Source organism: Meleagris gallopavo, chromosome 5 (assembly GCF_905368555.1).
Source record: "Meleagris gallopavo chromosome 5, MGAL_WU_HG_1.1, whole genome shotgun sequence".
Taxonomy (NCBI): Eukaryota; Metazoa; Chordata; class Aves; order Galliformes; family Phasianidae; genus Meleagris; species Meleagris gallopavo.
In genome coordinates, this window is record NC_139408.1 from 34,262,538 (window position 1) to 34,290,191 (window position 27,654).

Genomic DNA, 27,654 nt, shown 5'->3' on the forward strand with positions numbered 1-27,654 from the left:
ACGGGAGCGCGCGAGCTCGCGAAGCCGGCGGGCGGTGCGCGCTCTCCCAGGCTTCCTAGGGAATCCAGCGGCAGCAGGAAGAGGCGCTTCCCCGCGCACGCGCAGCTGGCCCGGCGGGCGCGCGCTGAGCCGCGGCGGCGGGCGGGAGGGAGGGGGGAGGGGAGGGAAGCTGCTGAGGTAAAGTTAGGGGGAGAGAGAGACTCCGTCAGCCAAGCGAGAGCCGGGGAAGCTCGGCGGCCGCCATTACTGAGCCGAGAGCGCTGAGGAGGGAGCGGAGAGGCGGGACGGGACTGCGGCGGCCGGCAGCGCTCGGGAGCCGCGGGCCGGAGAGAGGAGAGAGCCCCGCGGGGAGAAGAAGCCGCCGGGGGCGCCGGCGCGGAGCGAGCGTCCCGGGAATGCAGCCGCTCCTGCCGCCGCGGAGGAGCCGGATCCCGGCGGCGCGAGGTGAGGGCAGGAATCCGCTCCCCCGGGAGCCCCGGCGGCCCGCAGCGGGGCGGGCGGGACGGAGCGGGGGAGGCGGCCGCAGCCCAAGCGGGCGGTGCGGTTGCCGCCGGCCGCAGCCGGTCCGGAGGGTTGGGGCCCGAGCCGGGAGGGGGCGGGCGGCCCCCGGCCCCGGGCGGCCCCCTCTGCACCGCGATGGGGAGGGGAGGCGGGGAGGGCAGGGAGCCCGGTCCCAGGCAGGTGATGAAGGCCCGAGCGATGGGAGGGTCTGAGGCTGCCGTGCGAGCTGCCAGCTGGTCACGGCTCTCCGGGGAGGGAGGGAGAGAGAGAGAGAGGGAGGGCGGCAGGAAGGGGAGCTCCCCTGCTCCTCTGCTTTCCTTCCTCGTTCCCGTCTCTCCCCCCCTCCCCCCAACTCCTTCGGCTTCCTCCCTTCTTTCCATTTCCACCGCCGGTCTTTTTTTTTTCCCCTCTCTTTTCTGTTACCCTTTCTCTGCACTTCTTTCCCTCCTCACCGCCCCCTTCTACTCGTCCTCCTGTTCTTTCGGTCCTCCACCAAAAATTTGAACAGTTGTCAATTCTCCTCCTTCCTTTCACCTTCAAGTGTTGCGTGATACTAAATTGAAGCAAACTTCGCTCTCCTGATGATGTCTGTGCATTTCTGTTTTTCCACCAGGTGGATTTTAAGCCTTTGAAATAGGGTAGCCAGTTGCAGTGTTGCAGCTCTTGAGCATTTTGAATCCCTTAAACCAGCATAACCTTTAGACTCTCTCCACCCAAGGAAAGCACCAGAGGCACACAGATAGAGAGCTGTGGTGTTGAGAATACAGGACATAAAAAGTACACAATACTACTTTTACTTATACATAAAGACCCTTTCTTTGAGGTGGGGAGAAATACAGGTCACCTTCCCCCAGAATCCGGCCTACCCTTTGCTCAGTGGGCCCTTTTTGCACTCTCCTGTATTGCCTCTGGTACCAGCGTGGAGTATTTCCTTAATAAGTAGGAGGGAAGCGTTTTAAATCTAGACCAAAATAGGCCTGTGGGGGTATGTGTGTATTCTTTAGTTTAGTGTCATGCGGATAATGAGAAGATTTTTTTTTCTTAATAAAAATCCGTGACAGAAATTTTAAAAACTATTCTGCAGTGTGAAAACAGAGAGAGAGAGAGAGATCAGTGTATGCTGGTCAATTGGACGTCCATTTTAAACCTGTGCACTGAGGCCAGTTACAGTACTGGTACATGAGTACTTAGTCCATAGATTAATGAGGAATTATAGGCTGGCATTTTCCTGTAGTGCTGCCATACCTTTTGAGGGCTCTTCATTGTGACAGCTGCTGTCAGCAGTGACATCACTGAACATAGTTGCATGTTTTCTCGGGGAAAAAAACATTTTATGTAAAACTTGTAGTATTTAACACTGCATATTGCTAATGTTCATCCAGGTATGCTTTTAGGACAGTCTGTTCTTATTTGAAAATTATTTTAAGATGTGCTATAGTCTATTTATAGTGCTCTACTGGAACTCTATTACTAGAGCTCAGAAAGCGTGGTGCAACTACAGAGGTTTTTTTTTTTTTGAAAGAGTCTATAGCACTTAAAGTCGTAGAAATCATTTTGGGGATATGTTACATGATCACTGTCTTGGTGTATTTCATACCAAGTTGTTTTTAAACCCGGGGTGTGCTGAACTTAAATAGTCTGCATTTTTTGAAAGTATCCCCATGGGATACATTGTGTATTTAAAAAAAAAAAAAAAAAGGTAAATAATTGCGACCAAATGGTCGCTGCTCTCTGGTGTTGGGCTGTATTTTAGGTAAGGTATTACATGTGTAATGTAATCCAATTAAATACTTTATGCTCAGACCAAATTGTTTTAAAATCCTATATTTAGCGCTAACGATAACATGTTGCAGTTTTTGAGGTTAAAATATGTTTTCCTAAAGCTGTAGGTACTTTTTCACGTGCAAACTGAGTAGGAAAGAAATGCACTGACTGTGCTGGTGGGTTGTGCTGTGTAAGCTTTCACTCTGGGAGTTGTTATCCAGGAGATGGTACATAGCTAAGTCCACTTCCGTTTACTGAAGGTACTAAAATGAGTCAGGCAGTATCTTCAGGCTTCCGTAGGTCTGTCCTTAACAGCAGACGCATCCTACGTACTGGTATCTCATGGCAATGTTTTCGCATACAACTCCAAAGCTCTCCATGCCATTATTGTCAGTAGGCTGACACATTAAGTGTCCTTCAAATCACGTGTATCAGACGCGCTCCGGGCATCGTGCTGGCCGACCTTTCCTCGGGGAACACGAGTTTGTGCGGACAGGTGTTCAGGGCTGCTGTCACGGCTGTGTTGGTTGGCGGACCGGCAGCATCGCATCCGTCAGTGGCGTACCTATGGGTAACGCCTGCGTTGCGCTCTTACCGCGGGGTTCCTTTCCGAGGTTCCGACCGCCCTGTTAGGGCACGGTTCTGCCCTGGCGGAGCGGTTGTGGCTGCGGCCCGGTGGCCGCCAGGGGGCTTCGTCGGCACGGCGATGCGGTCCCGCGCCCCGCCGGGTGGGAGCACCTGCGTCGGGGACGGGCGAGCCGCCGGCCGCCTCCTGGCCTGCAGGTGTGCTGCCAGACCTGCAGAGAGTAGAGCTTGGTGACCTGTCGTCCCGGTGATACCGAGAGCTGTCTGTTAGCGCTGCCAGGATTTCTTTTTGTGTGCGTGTGTCTGTTATTACCAACTTAAAGGAGGCACAATGCTCTTAATCGTCTTTTCTTTTTTTTTTTTTTCTGAGAGCTCTTAGCCTAGAGGTCAGTGTAACTGAGGTTGGAATGTTGTTGTTTCTTCGTTGTTTTTAGGAGGTACTTGTGTAAGGGCATTAATTTCACAGATTGTTTGAGCCCTGTCATCGCTTCCATATGTTTGTGCATTTTAATGGAATGTTTAAACTAAAGAAAAATGAGTTTGGAATTTTTGGCAGGGAAATTGAAGGAATTGCAGTGAAGTTACTTTGAATATTAGCTGTGCTTTTTTTAGTGCCTAACACCCATCAGAAACTGAAAGAATCTGTGGTTACTTCATTGTGGTTGTATGCGTTTTGTGGTACATCAGGGCAGTTTCCTTGGTTTTGCACTACTGTATCACTAGACATGCTAGAATAACTGAAGGATGTTTGCATTTAGAAAGGTGAAACTAAAACTTCCGTGCACAGTTTTAGAAATGTGGATACTTTTACACTGTAGCATTAACTCAGTTAAATTAGCTAATGATTCTGCAAAATATTATTTGCCACTTACACATGGCTTTTCATTTGTTCACTTTGCGAACAGTTTAAGTGTTCTCGCATTACACAGCTAGAAATTACACATCTGGGTTGTACAAATTACTCTTTGAATCAAGTCTCCAAACTTCTCCTGTCAGTACCCAGACTTTGTTCTGCAGTTCTTCATCAAGCCAATTAAAATGAAATGATCCAGATACGTGGATCAGCGAAATTTGTTTAAGTTGCAGCAAACGCGTTTTAGCCCTATGTCTCTCCTTACCCTCCCTTATCTGCTTCATTTTCTTTCTTCTTTTTCTGTCAGTTCAGTCCTGGGTCCCTTTTGTAAGATTGCTCCCGTAGTGCTTTTGTGTTTTTTTGAATGACTTTGTCGATAGTCTGATGGGGTAGTCTTGCACTAAGAAATTCCTGTGAGCAGTAGGCATGTCTTCAGTAGGAGCTTTTCCTGCGGAGGAAGGATTATGAATTCATTTTTCCCACAAGCTTGCACTGTTTACTTTGCTGTTAAAATCAAAGCTTTGAATGTGTATTGAATGCTCTTGAGTATTCAGAAATCTGTAGATAAGTCACTTGAGAGGCCTGAGTTCAGATGTGATAGTGATGATAATTGGAACCTCTGCAGTTTACCTATGTTGTTCCTTGATCTAATTTGTGTAGTTTTGCTTGTTGGTTTCTTTGTGATTTCTGCCAACAGCAGCAATGACAATAATTCCCCTGGAGTACAGGATTCCAGCTGAGGGGTGATGGTCTCTTTTGAATTTAGAAATAAAATTTAGGCCTTGCTTTAATTCTGGGCAATGCAACAGAGATTTTCAAATTACTCTTATTACTAGGAGAGATTTAGTAAACTTCTGTCTTTAAACCCAGCTTTGCATTCATTTATTGGGCGATCAGTTTTTTTTCTTCTGTCCTTTCATAAACTGATTACTTTACTTTCCTATGTGAAGAAGTCTTTGGTGTCTCACTCCCTTAAGGATGATAGCTGGACATCGTAGGAACCAAATCTGAGATGAATGCATTGGTGCAGTCCCTTACAGTCCTCCATTTGTGTATCAGGACCAAACACCCTGTATCTAAGACTGGATTCCTTTTGAGTTTGACTGTCATTGCTGGAGGTGTTTCAGGGCATTCCTTACTGTCTCATTGTTGGTTGGTTAAGTAATTTCCTGATGTTCTATCTGAACCATTATTTCCTAATGTTAACGACTATTTGGAGAATTTTACTGGAGAGCATTGAATTTACTCTTATTTATAAATAAAATTTCAAGTACAGTTAATTAGTTAAGGTTGTGAGTACTTGAGAGGGTGTGACTATTGGCACGTTAGTAAGAATAACAGCGCACACTGAATGACTGACTGGTGAATCAAGATTCTTAGTGAGATGATATTGGCAGAGTCTGAGTCTAGTTTAGTTTGTTAAAAGGACCTTAATTTGAGGAGAACAGTTTTTTTATGCTTGTTAGGGTAAAGAAGATACCTTTTGGTAATAATTGAATGAGCAACAATACTACCGTAAGCTATGTTTATGTTAGGTTATTTTGTTTTTTTCATTAAGTGACAGTGTTTGAATTGAGTCCAATTAGTGATGTGCTGAGAGATGTTAGAATTCAGATATCTAAGTATTTTCTGATGCTAAATTTTGGTTCTCAAAGTGTGAAGTGAGGACTGAAGCACTATGAAAGCTTTGTCAGCAGTATTCTGAATTCAAACCTATGGCTTCCTTGAGATCGCGATCCTTGATATTTGGAAGTGGTGTGCATACAAAAGTCATCCTGCAAACTGTTTCAGAAGCATTTAATGTTTGAATGGACTTTATGACCGACTGTAGAGGTCACAGTAACTTGGTGCATTCACATACCCTACAAAGCAGACTAGACTGACATGGCCCTTTTTTAGAAGTGTGCTTAGGTGGCTCATTTATGAACGTTCTCACAAGGCTATGGTAATTGAAATCAATCCTGGAAAAACAGTATCTTTAACTGTTGTCTCTAGCCAGTGTTAGAGTGAGCAGAGGACCATGGGAGAACTTTCCTTACCTGTTGGTATTTCCAGCTGTTTAGTTTGTTGTGGTCATGAGCAGTTCTGGAGAATCTTTCATACAGCATTTACGCTTCAGCCTTGTTAAGTCTGCAAACTGGAAACATTTTTAGGTTCAGAAAATAATTTCAGAAGGTATTGCAAAGTACTCTTGGCTGCGGACCCACCTGCAACTTCCTGCGCAGCTGCGATTACTAAATAAAGACAAGTGATACTATTTTAGTGTTTATTAGTTACTGATAATATTGTCTCCCATGCTGATGTTTAGACTTTAAGATATGTATATTTGGGAATAAATGGCATCTGTTGCTCTAGCTGATCTTTTAGGGTTTCGTACCACAAGTTGAGAATTGCTCTGGTATTGATGCATTGCTTATCACTTGCTAATTTTTTTTTCTTTTTTTTAAATCAAAAAGAAGACTTAGTAAAGACGAAGCTTTTTCAACTACCTGTATTATTTCCAAACCAAAATAGAATTACCGAGATTATAAATGAAAAACATATTTTTTGGATGTTATTATGCTTAGCACATTTACAGCATGGTGCTGCATCTTCGTCAGAACTTTGCCTTAGTTAAAAGTGGCTTGCACATGAATTAGTTGAAATACATCAAGTTTCATTCCTTTTCTGTGTCTTAATATATCTAACACTGACCTGGCATTTAAAGTCTGGTTTTGTGTGGTTGCAAATTGAAGATCCATGGAACAGATCAGTTTTTGATAACTGTACTGTAGGTAGTTGCTGCTATAAAATCAACATTTACCAGGGTTTATTACAGGTAAGAGGATTTTGATGTAGATTGTACTTGTTTAAGTAAAAGGTTTCATATGTTTATCTAGGCATTCATTTTATGTATTCTCTACTTAACTGATTGTTTCAAGTTCATCTTCCAAAATTATATTCCAGGTCTTTCAGAGTTGCAAATTCTTCTGCAAGTAATTTGGATTTTTTTTTAACATTACCTACTTTATATATTGTCTGAGATAATGTATTCACTTAGAGGTTTTTGCAACCTAAGTGTTGTTGAAATATCACCTTGCACTTCTGAAATCACAGTTACTTAGGAAGAATTATGTCTTCTGTCTGTTCCAAGTATTAATAGCTGTGTTTAGAGGATTTAAATTAAGGGGAAGATCCAGCTTGGGCTCTGAGTTGTGAATTAAGGTTATAGATTTAAAATGGGGGAAACAATTTTCACGCACAGCTTAGAAGTTATACCTTTTCTGATTGCTGCTGCTTCTTTGATAATTTTGAAATTGTTGATGAATCTTACCTTTGTTTTCAGATCCGTCAGGGAAGGACTTATTGGAGGTCACTGTTTAAGTGTGGTGACATCACTGCAGAAAGATCACAGCAGGATAATCATTTTACTTTGCACCTTGTTTTTCTAACAGTAAATTCAGGCTTCAGGTCTTCATAATCTTTTGTTTAATGGGGGTAGGTGGGCGAGTAAATACAAGGTGATATGCCTTATTTTCTTCGTAATTGTGCCAGGAAATCTGAAAGTCTGCAGAGGGATGGTCTTATGACACAATTGTCAGGTCAGAGATTCTTCCTGCAGTGATGTCATACACTTCAGTTCTTCAAAATCCTTCTGTTTACACATAGAAGTGCTCTATTATTTTCAATTTGAAGACGAAATAACTTGCAGACAACAACCCCTCCTTTGAGTCTGTGACAAAACTGATATGGAATGTTTTCAGTTTGTTATACTAGAAATAGGCAGATTGAAATAAGGTAGTGAAAGTACCTCATTGTAAACTTCTACTGTGTATGTTTTAAAACTGCACAGAACTATACTGGACATTTAAAATATTGATGTATTACTGATAAAAAAAAAAATTCCATTTAGGCAGCAACTTAATGATGATTGCATATTAAATAAGCTTCTACCATGTTTATTGCTTAATTAAAATAAATTTCATTCTGTCAATTTGCACTGTTCAATCAGTGTAAAATGAAAATTAAAAACTGGTTTTTAGATATCTTAAGTGATCCAACTCGCACTGTTTTTGTGAGAGACTAGTTTCTTTGTTTTTCCATGTAAGTGTTCCATTTCACCTTACTCTTAGTACTTAGTCTCTTAAAAATATATCGATTAGATGAAACATTTATTAGTGGAGGAGGAAGAACATTTGCTATGCGGAGATGTAGGTAATCTGAAAGTATTGATTGAGTCTTGTAATCTAGTTGCAAATTGACAGCGTCTTCCTGATTAAATGAAATAGTCTTGTGAAGGAAGATCTCTGTTTAGTCCACATCAAATGTGTATTGTGCTGTGTTAAATAGAAAACATTTTTATAGTGGAAGTGGTGACTAAACTTCTCGTTCTGGTGGTTTGAATGATGCTACTGTGGTAAGGTTTGCTTTCGAAAGAAAACACTGGGTTGGTTTATTTGTATTAATATAAACTCTGTTTGTGAAGGATTTACTTTCACTAAGTGATTTTGTTTGCAGAGCCATTTTTTTCTAGCTCTAAATTTTGTGTTTTAAGAACATAAAAATACAGTGGAAAAAGTAAAAAGCAAAAGAATTCTCTTTCTGAATGTCTTGAGTAATTTTTTTTTTTTTAAAACGAATTCCTAAAAAGCTGGATAAAAGTTTTACTTCTTGCAACTTAAAAGCTAAGTATAAAAATTACTGACTTTATTTTCCCTTTCCTTTTTCAATGTAAGTCATAGTTTATTCTTCCTTAAATAGGTGCTTCACTATTTTTATAACCAAAACCTTTTTTTTTTTTAAATACATTCTATATTGTGATCAATGAGCTGTATTATAAAGATGATTATGTAGATACTGTGCTTCTGATCAGACCTTGAGATTTCTAAGTGGAAAACTCTGAAGCATTAATTCTGTATGGCCAGTGTGTTAGAGGTTTTGAAACTTCTGTCTTCTATTTTAATGTGATACAAATACTTTTAAAAAACTTCTTAATGGTTTTAATAATATTTTCTATGTTCTAACATTTGTGAATTAGTTTTTGAGGCAGATTTTGGGAGCCTGTTGGGTGACTGATCTTGGTGTCACAGTATACCAAATATCTTGAGTTGAAAAAGACCCAGAAGGATCGAGTCCGATTCATGTCTCTGTGCAGCCCACCCCCCAAAAAAATCAAAAGCTTACTTATTTCTTCTTTTTCATACCAGAGGGAATTACTATAGCAGCATTCTCAGCAATTTTTTGCTGAGAATGACAACAAGGTAAATAAAATTGAGATACTGAGATGAAGATTTTAATGCTAGGACTCGTAACATCTATTCTTATATGGTTTATTTATGTATTTAGGTAATTTTCAGTGTTTGAAGTAACATACTCCAGAAATACAAAAGCAAATATATTAAGTAATCTCTGTATTCTATATAGTGTCATGTGATTACTTTTATTTTTCCATTCTCTTGATTAGAAAATCCATTAACATTTTTCTACCACAACTAGTATTATGAACATATTTTCACAAAATTGTTGAAGTTAGCAGGGACCTCTGAGTCCATCTGATTCAGTCCCTGCTCAAGTGGGGCCACGTAGAGCGGGTTGCCCAGGACTGTGTTCAAGTGGCTTTTGAATATACACAAGTGGGGAAAGTTCCACAGTCTCTCTGGGCAACGTATTTCAGTGCTGAGTCACTTGCATTTTTTTTTTTTTTTCTTTAAATAAAAATAAATTTTAAATGTTCATATGGAATCTGCCCTGTTTCAGTTTGTGCCCATTGTCTCTTCTCCTCTCATTCATTATTACTGGAAGGAATCTGTCTCTGCCTTCTTTATACGTTCCCTCCAAATATTTATACACATCGATGAGATCCCTCAAGGTTAAACAACTTCAGCCTTTCCTTACATGAGAGAATGAGAGATGTTTTAATCCCCCAGTGAGTGTGGTTGCCTTTCAGAGAGCATTCTACAGTGTGTCTGTATCTTATTGTATGGTATATTGTATTGTACTCCAGGTGTGGCCTCACCAGTGCTGAAATAGATGGGAAAGATGAACTCTTTTGACACACTTGTGATCTCTTCCTAATGCAACCTAAAATACCATTAGCTTTGCCACAAGGCCACAGTACTGCCTCATAACTTGCTGCCCACCGGGATCCTCAGGTCTGCATTTGTGAAGCTACTATCCATATGGTTGGCTTCAGGCATATATTTATATATGCAGTTGTTTTTCTCTAAATGCTGGAGTTTGCACTTCTCCTTGTTGAACTGCACAGGGTTCCTGTCAGCCTTTTTCTCCAAAAGGTCTCTTTGTAAGGCAGTGTAAACTTGTGATGAATCAGCCTTTCCTCCCAGTTTTGTATGGTCTGCAAACTTGCTGAGAGTACTCTGTGCCCCATCATTGAAATCATTACGGAAGATGTTGAACTGTACTAGACTCAATATTAACTCCTGGGGTGCTCTTCCAGTTTGTGGCCTCCAACTAGGCTTCATGTTTATGATGACAACCTGCTGGGTCTGGCCATTCAGTCTTCTTTTGTTTGTTTTGTTTTCTGCATAGTGCAGTTGTTTCTAAAATAGTAAATATCTCTCCATTTGCAGTATGTACATAAGAAACATCTTCTGATTAATAACTGATAGTGTTATTCATTATGCAAGATGACAGCTCCAGTAAAACCACTGGATCCCTGTAATAATTCTGTGTAACTTTGTGTGTATTGAGTTCCTATTTACAGTTATTCTGTGGTGGTTTTTTTTTTTTTTAATTTCCAGGAGACAGAAGGATATACATCATGTTTTTTATAACCTCAGAATTAAGTCTTATCTTTGTGTTAGTATCTGTATACCAGTGTTCACATTTTTTTTTTTCTTCAGTAGAATTTAGGTTAGAAGTTTCTCCTTAAAAGCAGTTTACTGTTAGCGTGCAAATAAAGTAGTTTACTTTTGCAGATAGGTGGTAACTGAGTTGCATTGTTAACTTCCTGATTTTACAGCTTCATACTCAGAAAGTTTCTCTACTGAAAACTAAAAATCCAATTCACAAATGTACACAAAGTTAATGTTATTCATGCAAGTAAGCCTGCTATTTAGTGAAAATGCGAGCATAAATGAAAGTATATGTGTGTGAATATTTCTCTGGATTTGTTACTGTAATGTATTTATCCATAGTGAGAGCCAGCCACCATAAAACTTGACTTGTCCCTTATCTCAAGTAATAAGGAAAATTCTGATAAAGCAGAAAATGCTGTTTAGTGCCTGTAAGTTGTGCAAGAAAACACTTGTTCTTTTCAGCCGTATTCTGATCACCTATTCAAATAGATGATTAACTGTTACTGAACTGTGTCTAAAAGCTGTTCATTTTTAAACCTTTGATATAAATAAGATTAATATGAATAAATTAGGAGCTCAAGATCTCATTTAAAGTAGTTGTGAAGCATTCATGTACAGAGAAAATAATTTCAGGATAAACAAGCAATATTGCTTTTAAAATCTCTTTTCCCTTGAGAATTATAGAAAGGAAATCTAATTTTTTTTTCCCTTTTTTTTTTTTTTTTTTCCCTTTAGGAAGATGATTCTTCTTCATTCTGAGTGTCTGAACTCTCAATGACAAGCTGAAGCAAGAGCAACTGGAAGCCATTTGTGTAACCGTGGATATACAATTTAAACTTGTAGGAACATTTCCAGAATGAAAACCACATACAGTTACCTTACTAATTGCCAAATGATGAGAGGAAAGTTATGATGGCAAAAAACAAAGAGCCACGTCCCCCGTCTTATGCTGTTAGTGTTGTTGGACTGTCTGGAACTGAAAAGGATAAAGGTAATTGTGGAGTTGGGAAGTCGTGTTTGTGCAATAGATTCGTTCGTTCAAAAGCAGATGAATATTATCCTGAGCATACCTCTGTGCTTAGCACAATTGACTTTGGAGGAAGAGTTGTTAACAATGATCACTTTTTGTACTGGGGTGACGTAACACAAAGTGGGGAGGATGGAATTGACTGCAGAATTCATGTAATTGAACAGACTGAGTTCATTGATGATCAGACTTTCTTGCCTCATCGGAGTACGAACTTACAACCATACATAAAACGTGCAGCTGCCTCCAAACTGCAGTCAGCAGAAAAATTAATGTACATTTGCACAGATCAGCTGGGCTTGGAGCAAGACTTTGAGCAAAAACAAATGCCTGAAGGGAAATTAAGTATTGATGGATTTTTACTGTGCATTGATGTCAGCCAAGGATGCAATAGGAAGTTTGATGATCAACTTAAATTTGTGAATAATCTCTATATTCAGTTATCAAAATCTAAGAAACCCATAATAATAGCAGCAACAAAATGTGATGAATGTGTGGATCATTATCTACGAGAGGTTCAAGCATTTGCTTCTAATAAGAAGAACCTTGTGGTAGTGGAAACATCGGCAAGATTCAATGTTAATGTTGAAACTTGTTTTACTGCCCTGGTACAAATGATGGATAAAACTCGTGGTAAACCTAAAATAATCCCCTACTTGGATGCTTACAAAACTCAAAGACAGCTAGTTGTTACAGCAACAGACAAGTTTGAAAAACTTGTCCAAACTGTGAGAGACTATCATGCTACTTGGAAAACAGTTAGTAATAAACTGAAAAACCACCCTGACTATGAAGAGTACATAAATTTGGAAGGAACAAAAAAGGCCAAAAATACTTTTTCAAAACACATAGAGCAACTTAAACAGGAACATATTAGAAAAAGAAAAGAAGAATACATTAATGCATTGCCAAGAGCTCTTAATACTCTTCTGTCAAATCTAGATGAGATTGAACATTTGAGCTGGTCAGAAGCATTGAAATTAATGGAGAAAAGGCCTGACTTCCATTCCTGTTTTGTAGTGCTTGAAAAAACACCCTGGGATGAAACTGACCATATAGATAAAGTGAATGACAGAAGGATTCCATTTGACCTTCTCACTACACTAGAGGCAGAAAAAGTTTATCAAAATCATGTGCAGCATCTTATATCTGAAAAGAGGAGGATTGAAATGAAGGAGAAATTCAAAAAAACTCTTGAGAAAATCCAGTTCATTTCACCTGGACAGCCATGGGAAGAAGTTATATGTTTTGTTATGGAGGATGAGGCGTTCAAATACATCACTGATGCAGATAGTAAGGAAGTGTATGGTAGGCATCAGAGGGAGATTGTTGAAAAAGCCAAAGAGGAGTTTCAGGAAATGCTTTTTGAACATTCAGAGCTATTTTATGACCTGGATCTTAATGCAACACCAAGTTCAGATAAGATGAGTGAAATTCATGCAGTTTTGAGTGAAGAGCCTAGATACAAAGCTTTGCAGAAACTTGCACCTGATAGAGAATCTCTTCTTCTCAAACACATAGGATTCGTTTATCATCCAACTAAAGAAACTTGTCTCAGTGGCCAAAATTGCATGGACATTAAAGTAGAACAGTTACTTGCCAACAGTCTTCTGCAGTTAGACCATGGTCGTTCAAATTTATACCATGATAGTGCCAACATAGATAAAGTTAATCTTTTCATTTTGGGCAAAGATGGCCTTGCACAAGAGTTAGCAAATGAAATTCGGACGCAGTCCACTGATGATGAATATGCATTAGATGGAAAAATATATGAGCTAGATCTTAGGCCAGTTGATGCGAAATCCCCATACCTGTTGACTCAGTTGTGGACCTCTACCTTCAAACCACATGGTTGTTTTTGTGTGTTTAACTCTATTGAATCGCTGAATTTTATTGGGGATTGCATTGCAAAAATAAGAGCTGAAGCATCTCAGATAAGGAGAGACAAATATATGGCCAGTCTTCCATTTACATTAATACTGGCTAATCAGAGGGACAGTGTTAGCAAGAATCTACCTATTCTGAGACATCAGGGACAGCAGTTGGCCAACAAATTACAATGTCCTTTTGTAGATGTGCCTGCTGGTACATATCCACGCAAATTTAATGAGACCCAAATAAAACAAGCTCTGAGGGGAGTACTGGAAGCAGTTAAACACCACTTTGATGTTGTGAGTCCTGTTCCCACCATTAAAGATCTGTCAGAAGCTGACCTAAGAATTGTCATGTGTGCTATGTGTGGTGATCCATTCAGTGTAGATCTCATTCTTTCACCCTTTCTTGACTCTCACTCCTGTAGTGCTGCTCAGGCTGGCCAAAGCAATTCTGTGATGCTTGATAAAATTATAGGTGAAAAGAGGCGTAGAATACAAATAACTATATTATCATACCATTCTTCAATTGGTGTGAGGAAAGATGAACTTGTTCATGGATATATACTGGTTTACTCTGCAAAGCGGAAGGCATCCATGGGGATGCTTCGGGCATTTCTTTCTGAAGTTCAGGATACAATTCCTGTCCAATTGGTGGCTGTTACAGATAGCCAGGCAGACTTTTTTGAGAATGAAGCAATCAAGGAGCTCATGACTGAAGGAGAACATATAGCAACAGAGATTACTGCAAAGTTTACAGCTTTATATTCATTATCTCAATATCATCGTCAAACAGAGGTCTTCACATTATTCTTCAGTGATGTATTAGAGAAGAAAAACATGATTGAAAGTTCCTATATGTCAGACAGCACAAGGGAAACAACGCATACAAGTGAAGACGTTTTTTCAAGGTCTCCTAGAGGAGGTTCCCTTGACTATAATTATCCAGATTCAGAGGATGATGCTGAGGGACCACCCCCATACAGTCCAATTGGTGATGATGTAAGGTTACTTCCGACCCCTAGTGACCGTTCAAAGTACCGATTGGACTTGGAAGGAAATGAGTATCCTGTTCACAGTACACCTCTCAATTGTCACGACCATGAACGCAACCATAAAGTGCCTCCTCCAATAAAACCGAAACCCCTTGTTCCAAGAACAAATGTGAAAAAACTGGATCCTAACCTTCTAAAAACAATAGAGGCAGGTATTGGTAAAAACCCAAGGAAACAACCGTCTCGAGTGCCTGTAGCACCCCCAGAAGATGTAGACCCATCTGACAATTATGCTGAACCTATTGACACTATTTTCAAACATAAAGGCTTTGCAGATGATATCTACGCAGTTCCAGATGATAGTCAGAATCGTATTATTAAAGTTCGAAACTCAATGCCTATGAATGCCCAGGGTGATGAAGAAAATGGGTTTTCTGACAGAATATCTAAAAGTCATGGGGAAAGAAGACCTTCAAAGTACAAATATAAGTCTAAGACATTGTTCAGCAAAGCTAAGTCATACTATAGGAGAACGCATTCAGATGCGAGTGACGATGAGGCTTTTACCACCTCTAAAGCTAAAAGAAAAGGCAGGCATCGTGGTAGTGAAGAAGACCCACTTCTTTCACCTGTTGAAACATGGAAAGGTGGTATAGATAACCCTGCTATTACATCAGATCAAGAATTGGATGATAAAAAAATAAAAAAGAAAACTCAGAAAGCAAAAGAAGATAAGAAGGTAAGTCAGTTATTTGTGATGTGAACCACATGTATACATTATTGGCTTTTTTTATGTATCTAATGTATTGTAATGAGGGGGAAATCAAAATATGCAAATTTATTTATTTTGAAAAATATGCTGTAAAATTTTTAAGTAGTATTGTTTCATTTTGTCCAAGATTTCTCCAGCAAACTTTGAGGAATGAGATGGGTTGTCTGCCTAATCAGTTGTTTGGCAAGTTTTAGTTCTTTTCATATCTATCTGTACCTTCCATACACGTAAGTAGAGGCAGAATTTAGTCTACAAATCCTTCCTTGTTAATCACAGTATCTGCTTCAAAAAAAAAAAACAAAACAAAAACAAAACAAAACAAAAAAAACAACAAAACCTTCTTTATGAATGCAGGGGTAGAACTGGTTCTTTCAGTTCTTGCAGTTCTGGCTGTTGGAATGAAGTTAAGGACTGGTGAATGAAAGGAGTGGTTTCTTTTTCACTGTCAGTTGCTTGCTGGGAATGTGGAACTCTTTTTAAAAGCACGAAAAAGGAACTTTTTATAGTGGTTTTACTGATCTAAGGTTTCCTAGTGTATGCAAACAAGTAATCAACCTGTGCAATTTTCTGTTAAAAAAAGGGAACAAAATGCCCACCTAGTATACATTTCTAAGTAATTGATATTCTCCTTGAAAAATGCCTATTGTATTTTGAACTTTGTTGTTTACTTTTTCTTTTATTTTTTCTTTTACTTTTTTTTTTAAGTTTATTTTCAGGTTGTGTTGTGATTATATGTACTGAATTTATACTATTTATAGATTAGATTATAATTTTAGGTAAGCAGTTACGGTCTTGCAAGTAGTTTCTGTTTAACATTACATATCAGTTAAATATATTCAACAGAATATATAACAACAGAATAAGTTATTCGTACTACCGTCTTTGATAGGAACATTTTAAATATTAACATTTTAAAAATGTTCCTATTAGCTTATATCTGACTGGAATAGCATACAGAAAAAGAAGTTTAGTTCAAATAGGATGTGGAGTTAAATTTTGCTAATCATTTAAGTTCTGAATTGCTCTTAGTATGCAGCTGTGATTTGAATTACATGACTGATTTAAAAGGTACTGTATTTTCTTAAGGCTTCCTAATGAGCATAAATATTGTCTTGTGATTATAAACTCATATGGTTAAAAATACTTTGAAGATACCTTTTTTTAGGGGGAAACAAAATTAAAAACAAAAGAAAACATTTATATACTTCTGATTGAAGTTATCTTACTCCATAGAAATTGAAATACAGCATTCATACTGCTGTCTCAGCTGTGTTGAGAGAAAGTTCCTTTGAGGTGGATATTTATCTTGAAGCTGTGTAGACTGGATGTTATAGGATCTCCTCTTTCTCTCATTGTGTCAGCAACTCCCCTGCTGTCTTTACCAAGGCCTCTGCTGTTGTTTTAGCCTGTTCAGGAGCAAATGTAGTCAGAAGTTTCAGATTGTTGTAACTTTCTTTGCAGTGGATAAGACTACTACAACAGTAGTTTCAAGTTTTCTGTAGCCTACCTCTTGCTTTTTTTCTGAAATTGAAATTTATGGTCCAGGGCTGTTGTTCCCATGTCTAATTGCAGAAATAGAAATAATTGGAATGATGAAGAAAGCAAATTTATCTTGCGATGTAAGATGCTCTAAGTATTCAGAAAGTCTAAGAATGTTGAATGCCTAGTTTTTTAATAAGTAGTGGGAATTTTTTTTGTGTATGTTGTGTTGATTTGCATTATGTTGAAAAGTAGTTCCACTTCATGTGGGTAAGTCACTTCAGTTTGTAAGTAATATACTCTTGTGTTTTTCTTTATGTATAGTTTCTTCCTTTTTTTTTTTCCTGCAGGAGGTTCACAATTTTATTTATTTTGCAACTTACAGTGTTTTTGTGCGTTGTATTACATGAGCAGTCAGCAGTACAGGAAGAATTATTCAGATAATATTTTCTTTTCCTTCTTGTGCTTTGTAGACCATAAAAGGGTTATTAACGTACAACTCTTTATATTATTTGCTTTTTTTGAAAAAAATTGGCCTCGTGAATGTGAAAAGGATGAATAACAATTTTGTACTACTTCCTGAATATTTCTTAAATCTCTTACTGATACTTTTTCTTCACAGCTGTATGTAATGGTAACATAAAGTGTAGCTATTTTTGCTATAACTGTAGTTAGACTAAAATATAAATATTGTATGAACAAAATGAATTTGTTTCAATTTAGAACAAAAACTCAACCTCTTACGTCTGAGGTCCTCATTGTCAAAGATTACATCTGCAGGGATAGGAAGGAGGAAAGGAGTTTTGGTAAACAATAGGGAAAACAACTGATGTTTTTCCAGCCTTACTTCTATTCTGAAACCTTATACCACAGAACAACCTGAGTTGGTGAGGGGATGCAGTGATTATGAAACCAAGTATTGATTCTGCATAGGACCATCCAAAATCCAAGCGCTATGTTTGAGAGTGTTGTCCAAATGCTCCTTGAACTCTGGCAGTTTTGGGCTGTGTCCACTTGCCCTGGGGATCCAGTTCCATCCCTGACCACCCTCTAGTGCAGAGCCTTTTCCTAACGCTCACCTTGACCCTTTTCTGATGTAGTTCCATGCTGTTCCCTCAGGCCCTGTCACTGTCACCAGAGAGCAGAGCTCAGAGCAGCCCCTCCGCTCCCTGTGAGGAGCTGTAGGCCACCATGAGGCCTCCCTTCAGCATCCTCTACTCTGCACTGAACAAACCAAGGGACCTCAGCTGCTTCTCATTGGTTTTGCCCTTTAGACCCTCGATGATCTTTGTAGCCCTCCTTTGGACACTCTCTAATATTTTTATGTCCTTCTTACATTGTGGCACACACAAGCTGCGCATGGTCTTTGAGATAAGGCCGCACAGTGTGGAGCAGGGTGGGGCAATCCTTCACCCGGTGGCAGCGCTGGGTCTGGTACATCCTAGGGTATGGTTGGCCCTTTGCACTGCCACAGCATGCTGATGGTTCAGATTCAATTACTGTCAGTCAGTCCTCAGACCTTTTCCGCAGGGCTGCCTCTCATCCCCAGTCTGTACAGCTAGCCCCAGTCTGACCTATACAGCCAGGTTTGCTGTGTCCCAAGTGCAGAATCTGGCATTTGTTGCATTTGTACCAAACTTAAAACATTTATTCTGAATGCTTGAAATGTTATCAAGGACAGAAATAAATATTCGATATTGCTATACTTATTGCTGTTTGGAAACATAAATTAGAATGTTTTACTTTGGAAAGTATAACGTTGACAAATCTGTGGCAAGCAGATAATGTTACTTGCAATATCCTCTGACATTGCTTGCTACCAAAGGAAATTAAAGATTTTAAGACAGAGATCATTAAAACTGAGTGTACTTTAGTCTGAATTTTTTGTCCATTGATGCGGCACTTAATGCTGTTAAGCGTTTGTGTTCTCAATCTCATTTCTGTATGCCAGTAGTCAGAACTTGAGGAACCATCCCTGAGCTTTGTTTTCAGTTACTGTGGAAGTAATCCATCGGAAGACTTTCTTTCCCCTCATTGTCACTTTTCTCTAGAATTCCAGAACTTTTGTTATCATTCTGTTGGTGAAGAACCCTTTTGCAATTTCTAGTTTTCACCTTTTCTTGTGGTAACCTTTCTGGTATTTTTTTTTTTTTTTTTTTTTTTGTTTTTGTTTTCCTTTGCTGATCTGCTGCAAGTAGTGCAGCAGATCAGCAAACAAGTAAGCAAGAAGTGGCTGCTTCTTACTTCTTGACCGGAGTTCTAGAAGATGAAGTTTTTGTAATTCCTCTGAGCTTGTATTTTTGAATAAGGATGACTCAAACTGTGCTCAGTATTGCAACACAGTTTTTGTGTTTTTTGAGTTGCACCCACATTTTTCTGCAGTTACTGTTACTTTAGTAGCCTTAGACGCATTCTTGTCCTTGGTAATTTCCAACTACTGTATTCCTAGTATATAGTAGAGATAGTAGTTTTCCAGTGCATGATTCTTCTATTAGACTACGACTTTTATTTTACTTAATGTTGTCCTGTTTCTGTTACTGTATTTGTCACAGTAATTTCATATCACTATTGAATGCCTTACTAGAGTCCAGGTTGGTAAAACTACCCAATAACTGTGTTTTCTTTGCCTCAAGAAAGTGAATGTATTTTCAATGGAGAAGGTTGGATCAGTCTGTTGTAATCTGATTTAAGATAAAATCACCTTCATCCTATTATATTACATATGCAATTTTATTACGTATTACCATGACTCTAAACATTTTGAAAATAATTGTTCTGTAGCCTTGTATATATATTACTAACAAGCAGTCTGTTAACCTTTCTCTGCTTGAGAGATAAAATAAAGAAAGGGAGAGAGGAAAAAAATGAAAATGGACTGGTTTTCAGAGTCAAAGGACCTTTTAGCTAGGTTGATGTGGAGTTGTGTCTGCACCTCTTGCATGAGGTAATGCTGTGCTTGAAAGCAAGCTTTCAAGTGCACAGAGTTTTTTATGCAGCTTTGCCTTGGTTGCCTTACCTAGCTAGACCTCTCCAGCTGAGATGCATCTGTGCTCATTCATCTCTTTCAAATAGCACAAGTAGGAACTTTAAGTATACGCTTACCTCAATTAATATGCTCTAATATTAAGGTGTGGTATTGTGTGTTGATCCACACCAGTCTCTTGAGAAGCAGCAGTCTTGCAGGCCAAATAATAAAGTAATTGCATTCAATTCAACTTCATGAATTTGGAGGAATGGAACAACACAGAGAAAAAGTAGAAAATTTCAAGACCTGAAAGTGAAGTGAGCATTTCTAGATGCTACAGGAAGCCTTCCTGCTTCTCAGACAGAAGGAACTTTTTCATACACACTATAATCCCAAACTGCAGTAGTTGGGAAGTTTATACGTTGATACCATAAATATGTAAGGCCCAAACCTCTGTATATTTTTTAAGTATATCGAATTATCAATATTAATTATTGCATATTGTTACTATTTATTTGTCAGTTAAATCATTTAAATTAATTAGATAGACTCTAGTCTCAGTTTAGTACTCCTAACTTCAGGCAGGAAGCCTTTCTGATATGGATACCTATAGCTGTGTGTTGCAATTAATACCCTTATTATATTTATTGTTACTGTGAAATGAACGAGTCTTAAAAATTCACCCATCTTGTTTAGCACACCTACCTTTGTGAACCCTCTGAAATCTGGTACCTAATTTAGGCTGTATTCTTTTTTCCTCTCATGAGGTGTCTTTGTTTTGTGGGTTTGTTTTTTTTCTCTTCCACAGTGTCTCAGGAACAGCATATATCCTGAGTAAATTTCTGTGAATGGAAAGATAAATTCTCATCTTGAAATTCTGCGGGTTTTTTGCCTTGTTACCTTGCAATTAATATTTGCAAATATTAAGTTTTCACAAGATAGTTATTTTGTAAATGTAGGAACAAAACTGGAATGACTAGATTTCACTTTTTCCTACGGATCAAATTATTTGAAGCTCTTCTGAAAACAAATTCTAACTACAGGGATCTTGTAGACAATAGGAAATGAACTACGTTTTCTTTGACCACTAGTCAATATTTTTATTATTCAGGGTCAGATAATGTTTTGTTCCTTTTGATTTTTTTTATGTGTATCTGGAGTTGCCAACTGTATTGATCAATCAAATTTGAAAAATAGCACTTTAAAATACTGTGTGTTGTAAGCTTGTTTACAAGTAGTGTTGAACAAAGAGGATTGTGTGTTACCTTCTGTTTCACCGTGTGCTGATTGTAAGATGCCTTTTTATATTCATTTGAAAACGTATTTCAACAAGAAAATTCCAATTGCATCTAAATGAGTTCTGACATATCTTACTCTGGTGATACGCAGGTTTGACATCTATTTACGATGTTTAAACTTGTTAGTTCTCATTATAATAATTTCAAAACTATATGGAATTTTGTGTTGAAACTGTTACTGAAAAGAGTCAGAAAATAGCCCAAATATCTTGATCTCAGTTTTAGTAAGACTATGGTGAACTTGTGACAAATAGCAAAAATTTAAGTTGATTTTCTCAACTGTTTTTGTGTAAATTCAGTGGTTGATTTAGCAAACTACAGTCTACTTCAGACTGGAATGTGTAATGAAATATTGATTTTATTTTTTGCCCCTTAAGAAGAAAGATCCAAGTCTATACTTCCAGCTTTAATTTCTTCAAATGTATCATTCTTAAAATGCATGTTTAGAGCTGTATGTCTTTTAGAGCTTCTGTAGCTAAAACTCAGTATTACAAGCTTTAACTCAAAAAATGGCAAAAGGTATGAGAAGGAGAAAGGGCGTGTAAAAGACTGTCATCTGCATTATTCATGTGTTGTATAGTTTCTGAAGAGCTTGCCATAAATTATTATTTCTATTGTTAATACTTTAAGCCTGTAAGATGAATGCTGCTTGTGGTACCTGGTTTCATGAACTATTGTAATAGTTTTGAAAATACTGGCTCTGCCCTCTATGACTTTAGGGCATTGCTGCAAATGAGGCAGGCAGAAAATTTCCTTTGTATTAAAAGTAGTTGTGTAGTGTATGGGAGGTAGAGGAAAAGTCGCTGAATTTCCACTTGGATTAAAAAATGATGATGGAATTCTGGAGGGAAGGAGCTGAGAAGGGAAAAAAAAAAAATAGTCCCACTTGGGCAGAGAAGACTGACTGCAGCCCTTCAGCAAAAGGAATTTGATGGATAGGTTTGGGCAGATTGTTTCAGTGCATTATACTTTCAAGATTCACAATTGGCAGATACCTCAGACTAGTTACACTAGAAGATGAGAATACTGAGCTGATTCTCTGGAACCTACTGTCTAGAGGATTAATCCTGAGAATATTTTAAACTTACGTTTTAATTTTTTAATGCTTTTTTATAACAATAATTCTAACCTGGACATTGAGAATTGGATGCTGTGTAGTGCTAGAATAAATATTTTCATGTTCAGCTTGTCTTCTGTTGAGAGGACTTCAAGTGATGTTTTGGAACACGCTTGTTTGTGATTAAACTACTGCAATTAAAGCAGGATTGTCCTTAATGGTGTTTTGGTGTCAGCAACCTAAGGAAAGTTTGGAATTCCTGGAGTTGGAATACTTTCTTGCGGAAATAAAAGGATCCGCTTGGGGTTTGGAATTAACCTCTGTTAGGGAGTGAGCTGTGCTGCCTTGGTAGGCCGTTGGCAAACTGCAAGTGATAGAAACTCATGATAGAGATGGTGTAAAACTCATACATAAATAAATTATAAAAAATCAAATTTACACAAAAACAGGATTTCAGCTTTATAGTGTTGGGCTTAAGATGTGCTTTAATTAACAACATTAAACAGTGGCATATGAAACAACTGTTTTGAGTTTTTTGCTAGCATTAGCTTAACAGTTTTTTCCTGGTGCTCATCTTCTCTGACTTGGTACCTGGTTGTTCTTTTTTTACTGTGACTTAGGAGAAGCGTGCAAAAGAATCTGACCATACCTACCATAGTGCTCACTGCATTCAGTATGAGGTGACTGCTGTACTGTGGTGGGAGATGTATTTGACTGAAATATCTGTTGAACTAAAAGTGAATGACAGAATCATAATCTCACTACCAAAATCTAAAAATGTTAGAAATGATTCAAGTTTTTTAAGATTTAACTAACTGAGTAGTTTAATCTTTATTTTTGTTCTAATGTTCTCACATTTGAAAGCTTTTAGAAATTGATTTTACTCAGAAAAATATATGCTAGTGACTGGCTGATATAAAAGTTCCATGATAAGATTGATGGATCAGAAAAGCTGACTGCTTTTTCCTCAGAGTTGAGAAAAGGGATTAAAATGAACTTTTAATAAAGATAGAAATAAAGCTAGAAAATTGTGGAAATAAGACCTCTTCTTTTTCTGAAGTCACTTGGACAGTTTAACAAAAATGAAGCCTTTGGCACAATAACATGTTTCTATTGATGAGAATTTTGTCGCTTAAGGAGACTAGACATGCAAATTATGAGAAGTGTAAACATCTCAAATCAGGAAATAGCTGATGTTTATTACTTTAAAGTTGCGTATTAATTTGCAGCTATATTATTGTGGACATTGTGTAGAATGTGCCATTTGCAGAATGAATTCATTTGGAAATTTTTGCCTGCTCACTGCATCAAAAGACAGGGAAATGATGAAAGAGATACTTTAATATATATACTTAACAGCATAGAGAGGAAATTGGTACGTAATGGGACCAAACTGATAAAATTGCTATTGTAACTTTACTGGTGCATTACAAAATCTTAATTTCATGTTCACGCAATAGACCTAAAACAACTGTTTTCCCAGCTCTCTGTTTTTAGATGAGCTTGAAAAGGATTTAAGGTTACGACTTTCATCTTTCTTTTATTCTTTGCTCTAATTTCATTTAAATTCTTTTTAAAATCTTAGCTTCTTATTTCATTAACCAGATTGCTTTCTGCTATAATAAAATTTATTAGTTATGTTCATATTGTGTCTTTATTAAAGTGACAGCCTGTTTCTGTCTACTATGTCTGAAATATATAGTCTGAGTTTTTATGCTGTTTATTCTGGTGTGGATGTGTGCTGAACACCTTGAAAGAAAATTAATTTTAATTATTACTTGCTTGCTTCATTGTGTTAACGCATGTCTCTCTATAATGAGCTTTCATTCTGATTTTGACACAGGTGTTCACTGAGTTTTACACATTCTTTACACACAGCTTCAGCTTGGCCCTTTCAGTTTCTGCTCATTAGTACTGTTATGTATTTGTTGCCTAAGTAAATAAGATTTTTCCACTAAGGGGAAAATGGCTAGTGAACTGGGGTAAGTGTTGGAGACTTGAAAACAGGGAACTATGGTAGTCAGAAGATAAGGCTGCTTCTAACCTAAGGGTTAGAACCAATGGATGTCTTATCCAAGACAAATCAAAGTTAGTTGAACAGTTGGAAAGAACACTTTCAGATGTCTCCATTAACCATGGAAGCTTATCCTAAGGTTTTATCCAATCTCTCTCTTTTTTTTTTTTTTTAATTAAAAAAGTAAAAATTACAATTAATATAAAACTGATGGAGGAAAACACTGCTGGTGAGCAGTTTCATTCTTTCTAATGGTTTGGAGAATTTGCTAATATACGTTCCTTTCTTCTAAATTAAGAATGCTGAACCTGTTATAGAAATTCAAAATTTGAAAGATAAGCCCAGTCTTTTATTAGCTGTTAATGTGGTCAATAACAGGTACCGTAATGCCAATTTCAACAGGCAGAAATTGTCCTTGAAACATTCCACATTAAAAAAAACTCTAATTGTTAATTAGGCTGTTGAAAAGTTTGGATTAACAGATCTCATTATCAGTTGTTGGAGAAGTTTCACAGTGCTGCAGAGTGGTGGCTGGAGAAGTGTGGTTTTCCATCTTCCCTCATAGAGCTGTACTTCAACTCATTACCTCTCAGTGAGCAAGTCAGTGATGAACAAGTACATTTATAACTTAGAGTTCTAGGTAGTCTGTAAGGTTTCAGTAAATGAACTTGATGGTATAAAAGTCCAGTGGTTTTCCAAAATGGGGGAAATTTGAGAGTTTTATAAGTGTTAAACCTAGAAACAAAATGGTGGTGTATTTTATGGTTACATGAGATACAGTCTTACTGTAAGTTATAACGCACTGGAAACTTTCCTATTAAATTTAAATCTTGATTAGTATTCCATGTTAAGTGAAGAAAAAGAAAATAAGCAAGTCACAGCTTTTATATGAAAGCATAGCTGCTTTTTACTGCTGTTTTTACTGTGCATAAACTTCTAAAATAGAATGTTAGAGATGACGATGATGTTATTTCAGTTCCCATATAGCACAGCCACTTTTATATGACCATCTCTGAATATCTTAACACTCGGAAATGAAACATGGTATCTGATATCATATAATATTTGGATAATTAAAAGTGGATTTATTAGTTAAATTGTGAAAATTTCCTTCAACAGGAGGTTGGAGGGGGCTGTGGAGAAAACAGGCAACAAATCTTGATTCTCTTCTTCATATTTGTAATGCATTTGGTTGAGAGCAAACCTCCTTTTCACAAAAAACGTGTGCCTTTAGTAGTACCTCACTGCAACTGTCATGTTTATGCTAGTGCCTGCAAATCTTACTCTGAGATTTATTGTTACATGTTCTGTGACATTACACTTGTAGAGTGGTTGCAATATAAAGATTATTTACTACCTTTGAAAGGCATACAGAGGACATTCTCTGGTGACAGGAAACATTGCACTGCTGTGATCAATTTGTACTTCATGTAGATTCCTCTGTGAGTCATGGTGGAAGTTACGTATGATGCAAAGATGACTAAATCTTCTAGAAATAGTTGGAGTGCTGCTTATCTAGTGTATGCTACTTTAAAAGTACCTTTGTGCTCAGTTTGCTGTAGAGGTATTTCTGTGTCTGATAGATGTGTGATTCTGTGCTTGAGTTAGTTATAATGTTACTTGAATATTACTTAAATAATTATTACTTAAATAACTCTGTTTTGTTGTAGCAAAAAAAGAAAGTTAAGACATTCAATCCTCCAATCCGTAGAAACTGGGAAAGTAATTACTTTGGAATGCCCCTACAAGACCTGGTTACATCTGAGAAACCCATACCTCTGTTTGTTGAAAAATGTGTGCAATTCATTGAAGATACAGGTAAGTTAGGAAAATTATTTCAGGAAAGCTTTCCCACATGCAGATTAAGCAGTGCCTCTCATTTTCTGGTTTAAAGCAATCTTTAGAATTTTTTGCCTGAAATAAATAACTTTATTATGGGAAAAGCACATTATAAAAATAGGTTGTGTTCTCTGAATTGTATGTTTAACTTGTAATTTTTTTCTTTCTTTATTTACAATAATATTTCAGTTGTTATATACCAGCATTTGAAATTTAACCTTTGTTTCCTGTAATTGGGAAAAAAAGACTTCAATTTCAAATGACTTTTAACCCAGAGGCATTCCAGTCTTGCATGTCTCATTGTTGCCACTGTATTTTATGTAATATATTAAGAAACTCTGAAATCCACTTTCAGATATTCCATATGCTTTAATTAGTCAACTTTTTTTTTTTTTTTGCTAGTAATCCTAGACTTGTGTTTTAACTTCTTGTGGAGAAAAATCTCTTTTCTGAATACTGTATATTTCTGTTTTAAAAGTACCAAATGATTTATTTAATTTCCAGATTTCCCACTTGTTGTACAGTATTAACCTTTGTTTTCACTAAGGTGCAATTTCACAGTATTGTTTTCATCTGTTTTTTCTACCTGGCTTTCTAGTCTTGTGTTTTGAGCACTGCCTTGCTTTCAGCCCATTTACTTTATGGTCATGAGGGAAATGAAATGGTTTTACTGGTCCAAAAGGAGACTTCATTTGGGTCAGGGGAGTTATTTTAAGGTTTGAGTGTGATCTTTGGTTGGATTTTGTGGTTTTTCTGTTGTTTAGCTTTTAAAGATGTGGAACACACGTTTTTGCTTTGCATGCAGCCCTTCCTTGTTCTGAAGTTGCATTAAATGTCCCATTGCTATGTTTGAAAGTGGTTACGTGATTGAAGCAGGACTGTCCTTTGTCCGTGCCTGTTGTTTGATATTGTTGAGTGTAGAGAATAAAATGGCACCTTTGTCAATGTTGTCTAAGTTTCGTAACTACAGTTTTTTGACTCTTAAGATGACAATAGCTATTTTAACAAGAATAAAACGAAAGGGTGTTCTTCTTGAAATTAAAATTCAATTTGGCTGCCACCTTGAAGAGTAGTAAGCATTTCCAGATAAGCAGTTATAGGCTATAAGTCTAATAGCTGCCTCTGAAGTCTTCCATAGTGTGTTATACAATTAAAAAAAAAAAAAAAAAAAAAAGCAACAGTTGGAACCTCAGGTACTGATGTTTTGGGAGTCAGAGATGTAAGTATTAGTCTGTCTTTAGCATTTATCTCTGATTGATCCTTTGCCTGCAGATAAGAGCAGAATTTCCTCCCTTTTGCTTTCACTTTCCCCGCCTCACCCAGGAAAAAATGGGGAAAGAGAAAGAAGAGCAAGGGGTAATAGAGTGGTAGATGATCATTTAATATTTCTTTTGTGATTGCTGTTGTATAGTCAACAAAAGCATAATTTTGAGTGAGTTGTTCTAAGTTTGTGTTATTTAAAAATGCCTTCTTACAGATACTATGTATATGCTGTATTATTCAAACAGGCATTTCACCAGTAAGAAAAGACTTCTTAAAAAAAAATCTATAGAATTTAGAAACAAGATCTTAAATTTGAACGTGATTAGCTTTGTAAGAATACTGTCAACAACAACAACAGAACAAATCCAGGCCTAATGAAAATTTCTTTGAAGTAATGTTGTTTGATACCTTGACTTTGTGGTAGACTTTTAAAAGAAAATCTATTATTTCTCTGAAAGTATTCTTTTTACTAGCTTATAGAATGGAATAGAATGGAAGTGTGATTAGTTGTCTTTTTTACACATAATCATCAGACTTAAGCACTCAGTCAATTTAACACTTTTTTTTTTTTTCT

At 37.5% G+C, this 27,654-nt stretch overlaps 1 protein-coding gene across 1 annotated transcript in view; it reads left to right on the forward strand.

Moving 5' to 3' along the window:
• The first annotated feature begins 304 nt into the window (after positions 1 to 304).
• The window catches only part of ARHGAP5 (Rho GTPase activating protein 5), a 51,704-nt gene continuing 24,354 nt past the window's right edge, over positions 305 to 27,654 (forward strand). Inside the window, exons 1-3 of the mRNA XM_085225170.1 lie at positions 305 to 444; positions 11,236 to 15,132; positions 25,649 to 25,796. Of these exons, the coding sequence (XP_085081296.1) occupies positions 11,410 to 15,132; positions 25,649 to 25,796 (3,871 nt within the window). The 5' untranslated portion in view covers positions 305 to 444; positions 11,236 to 11,409. The remainder of the gene's footprint in view (positions 445 to 11,235; positions 15,133 to 25,648; positions 25,797 to 27,654) is intronic.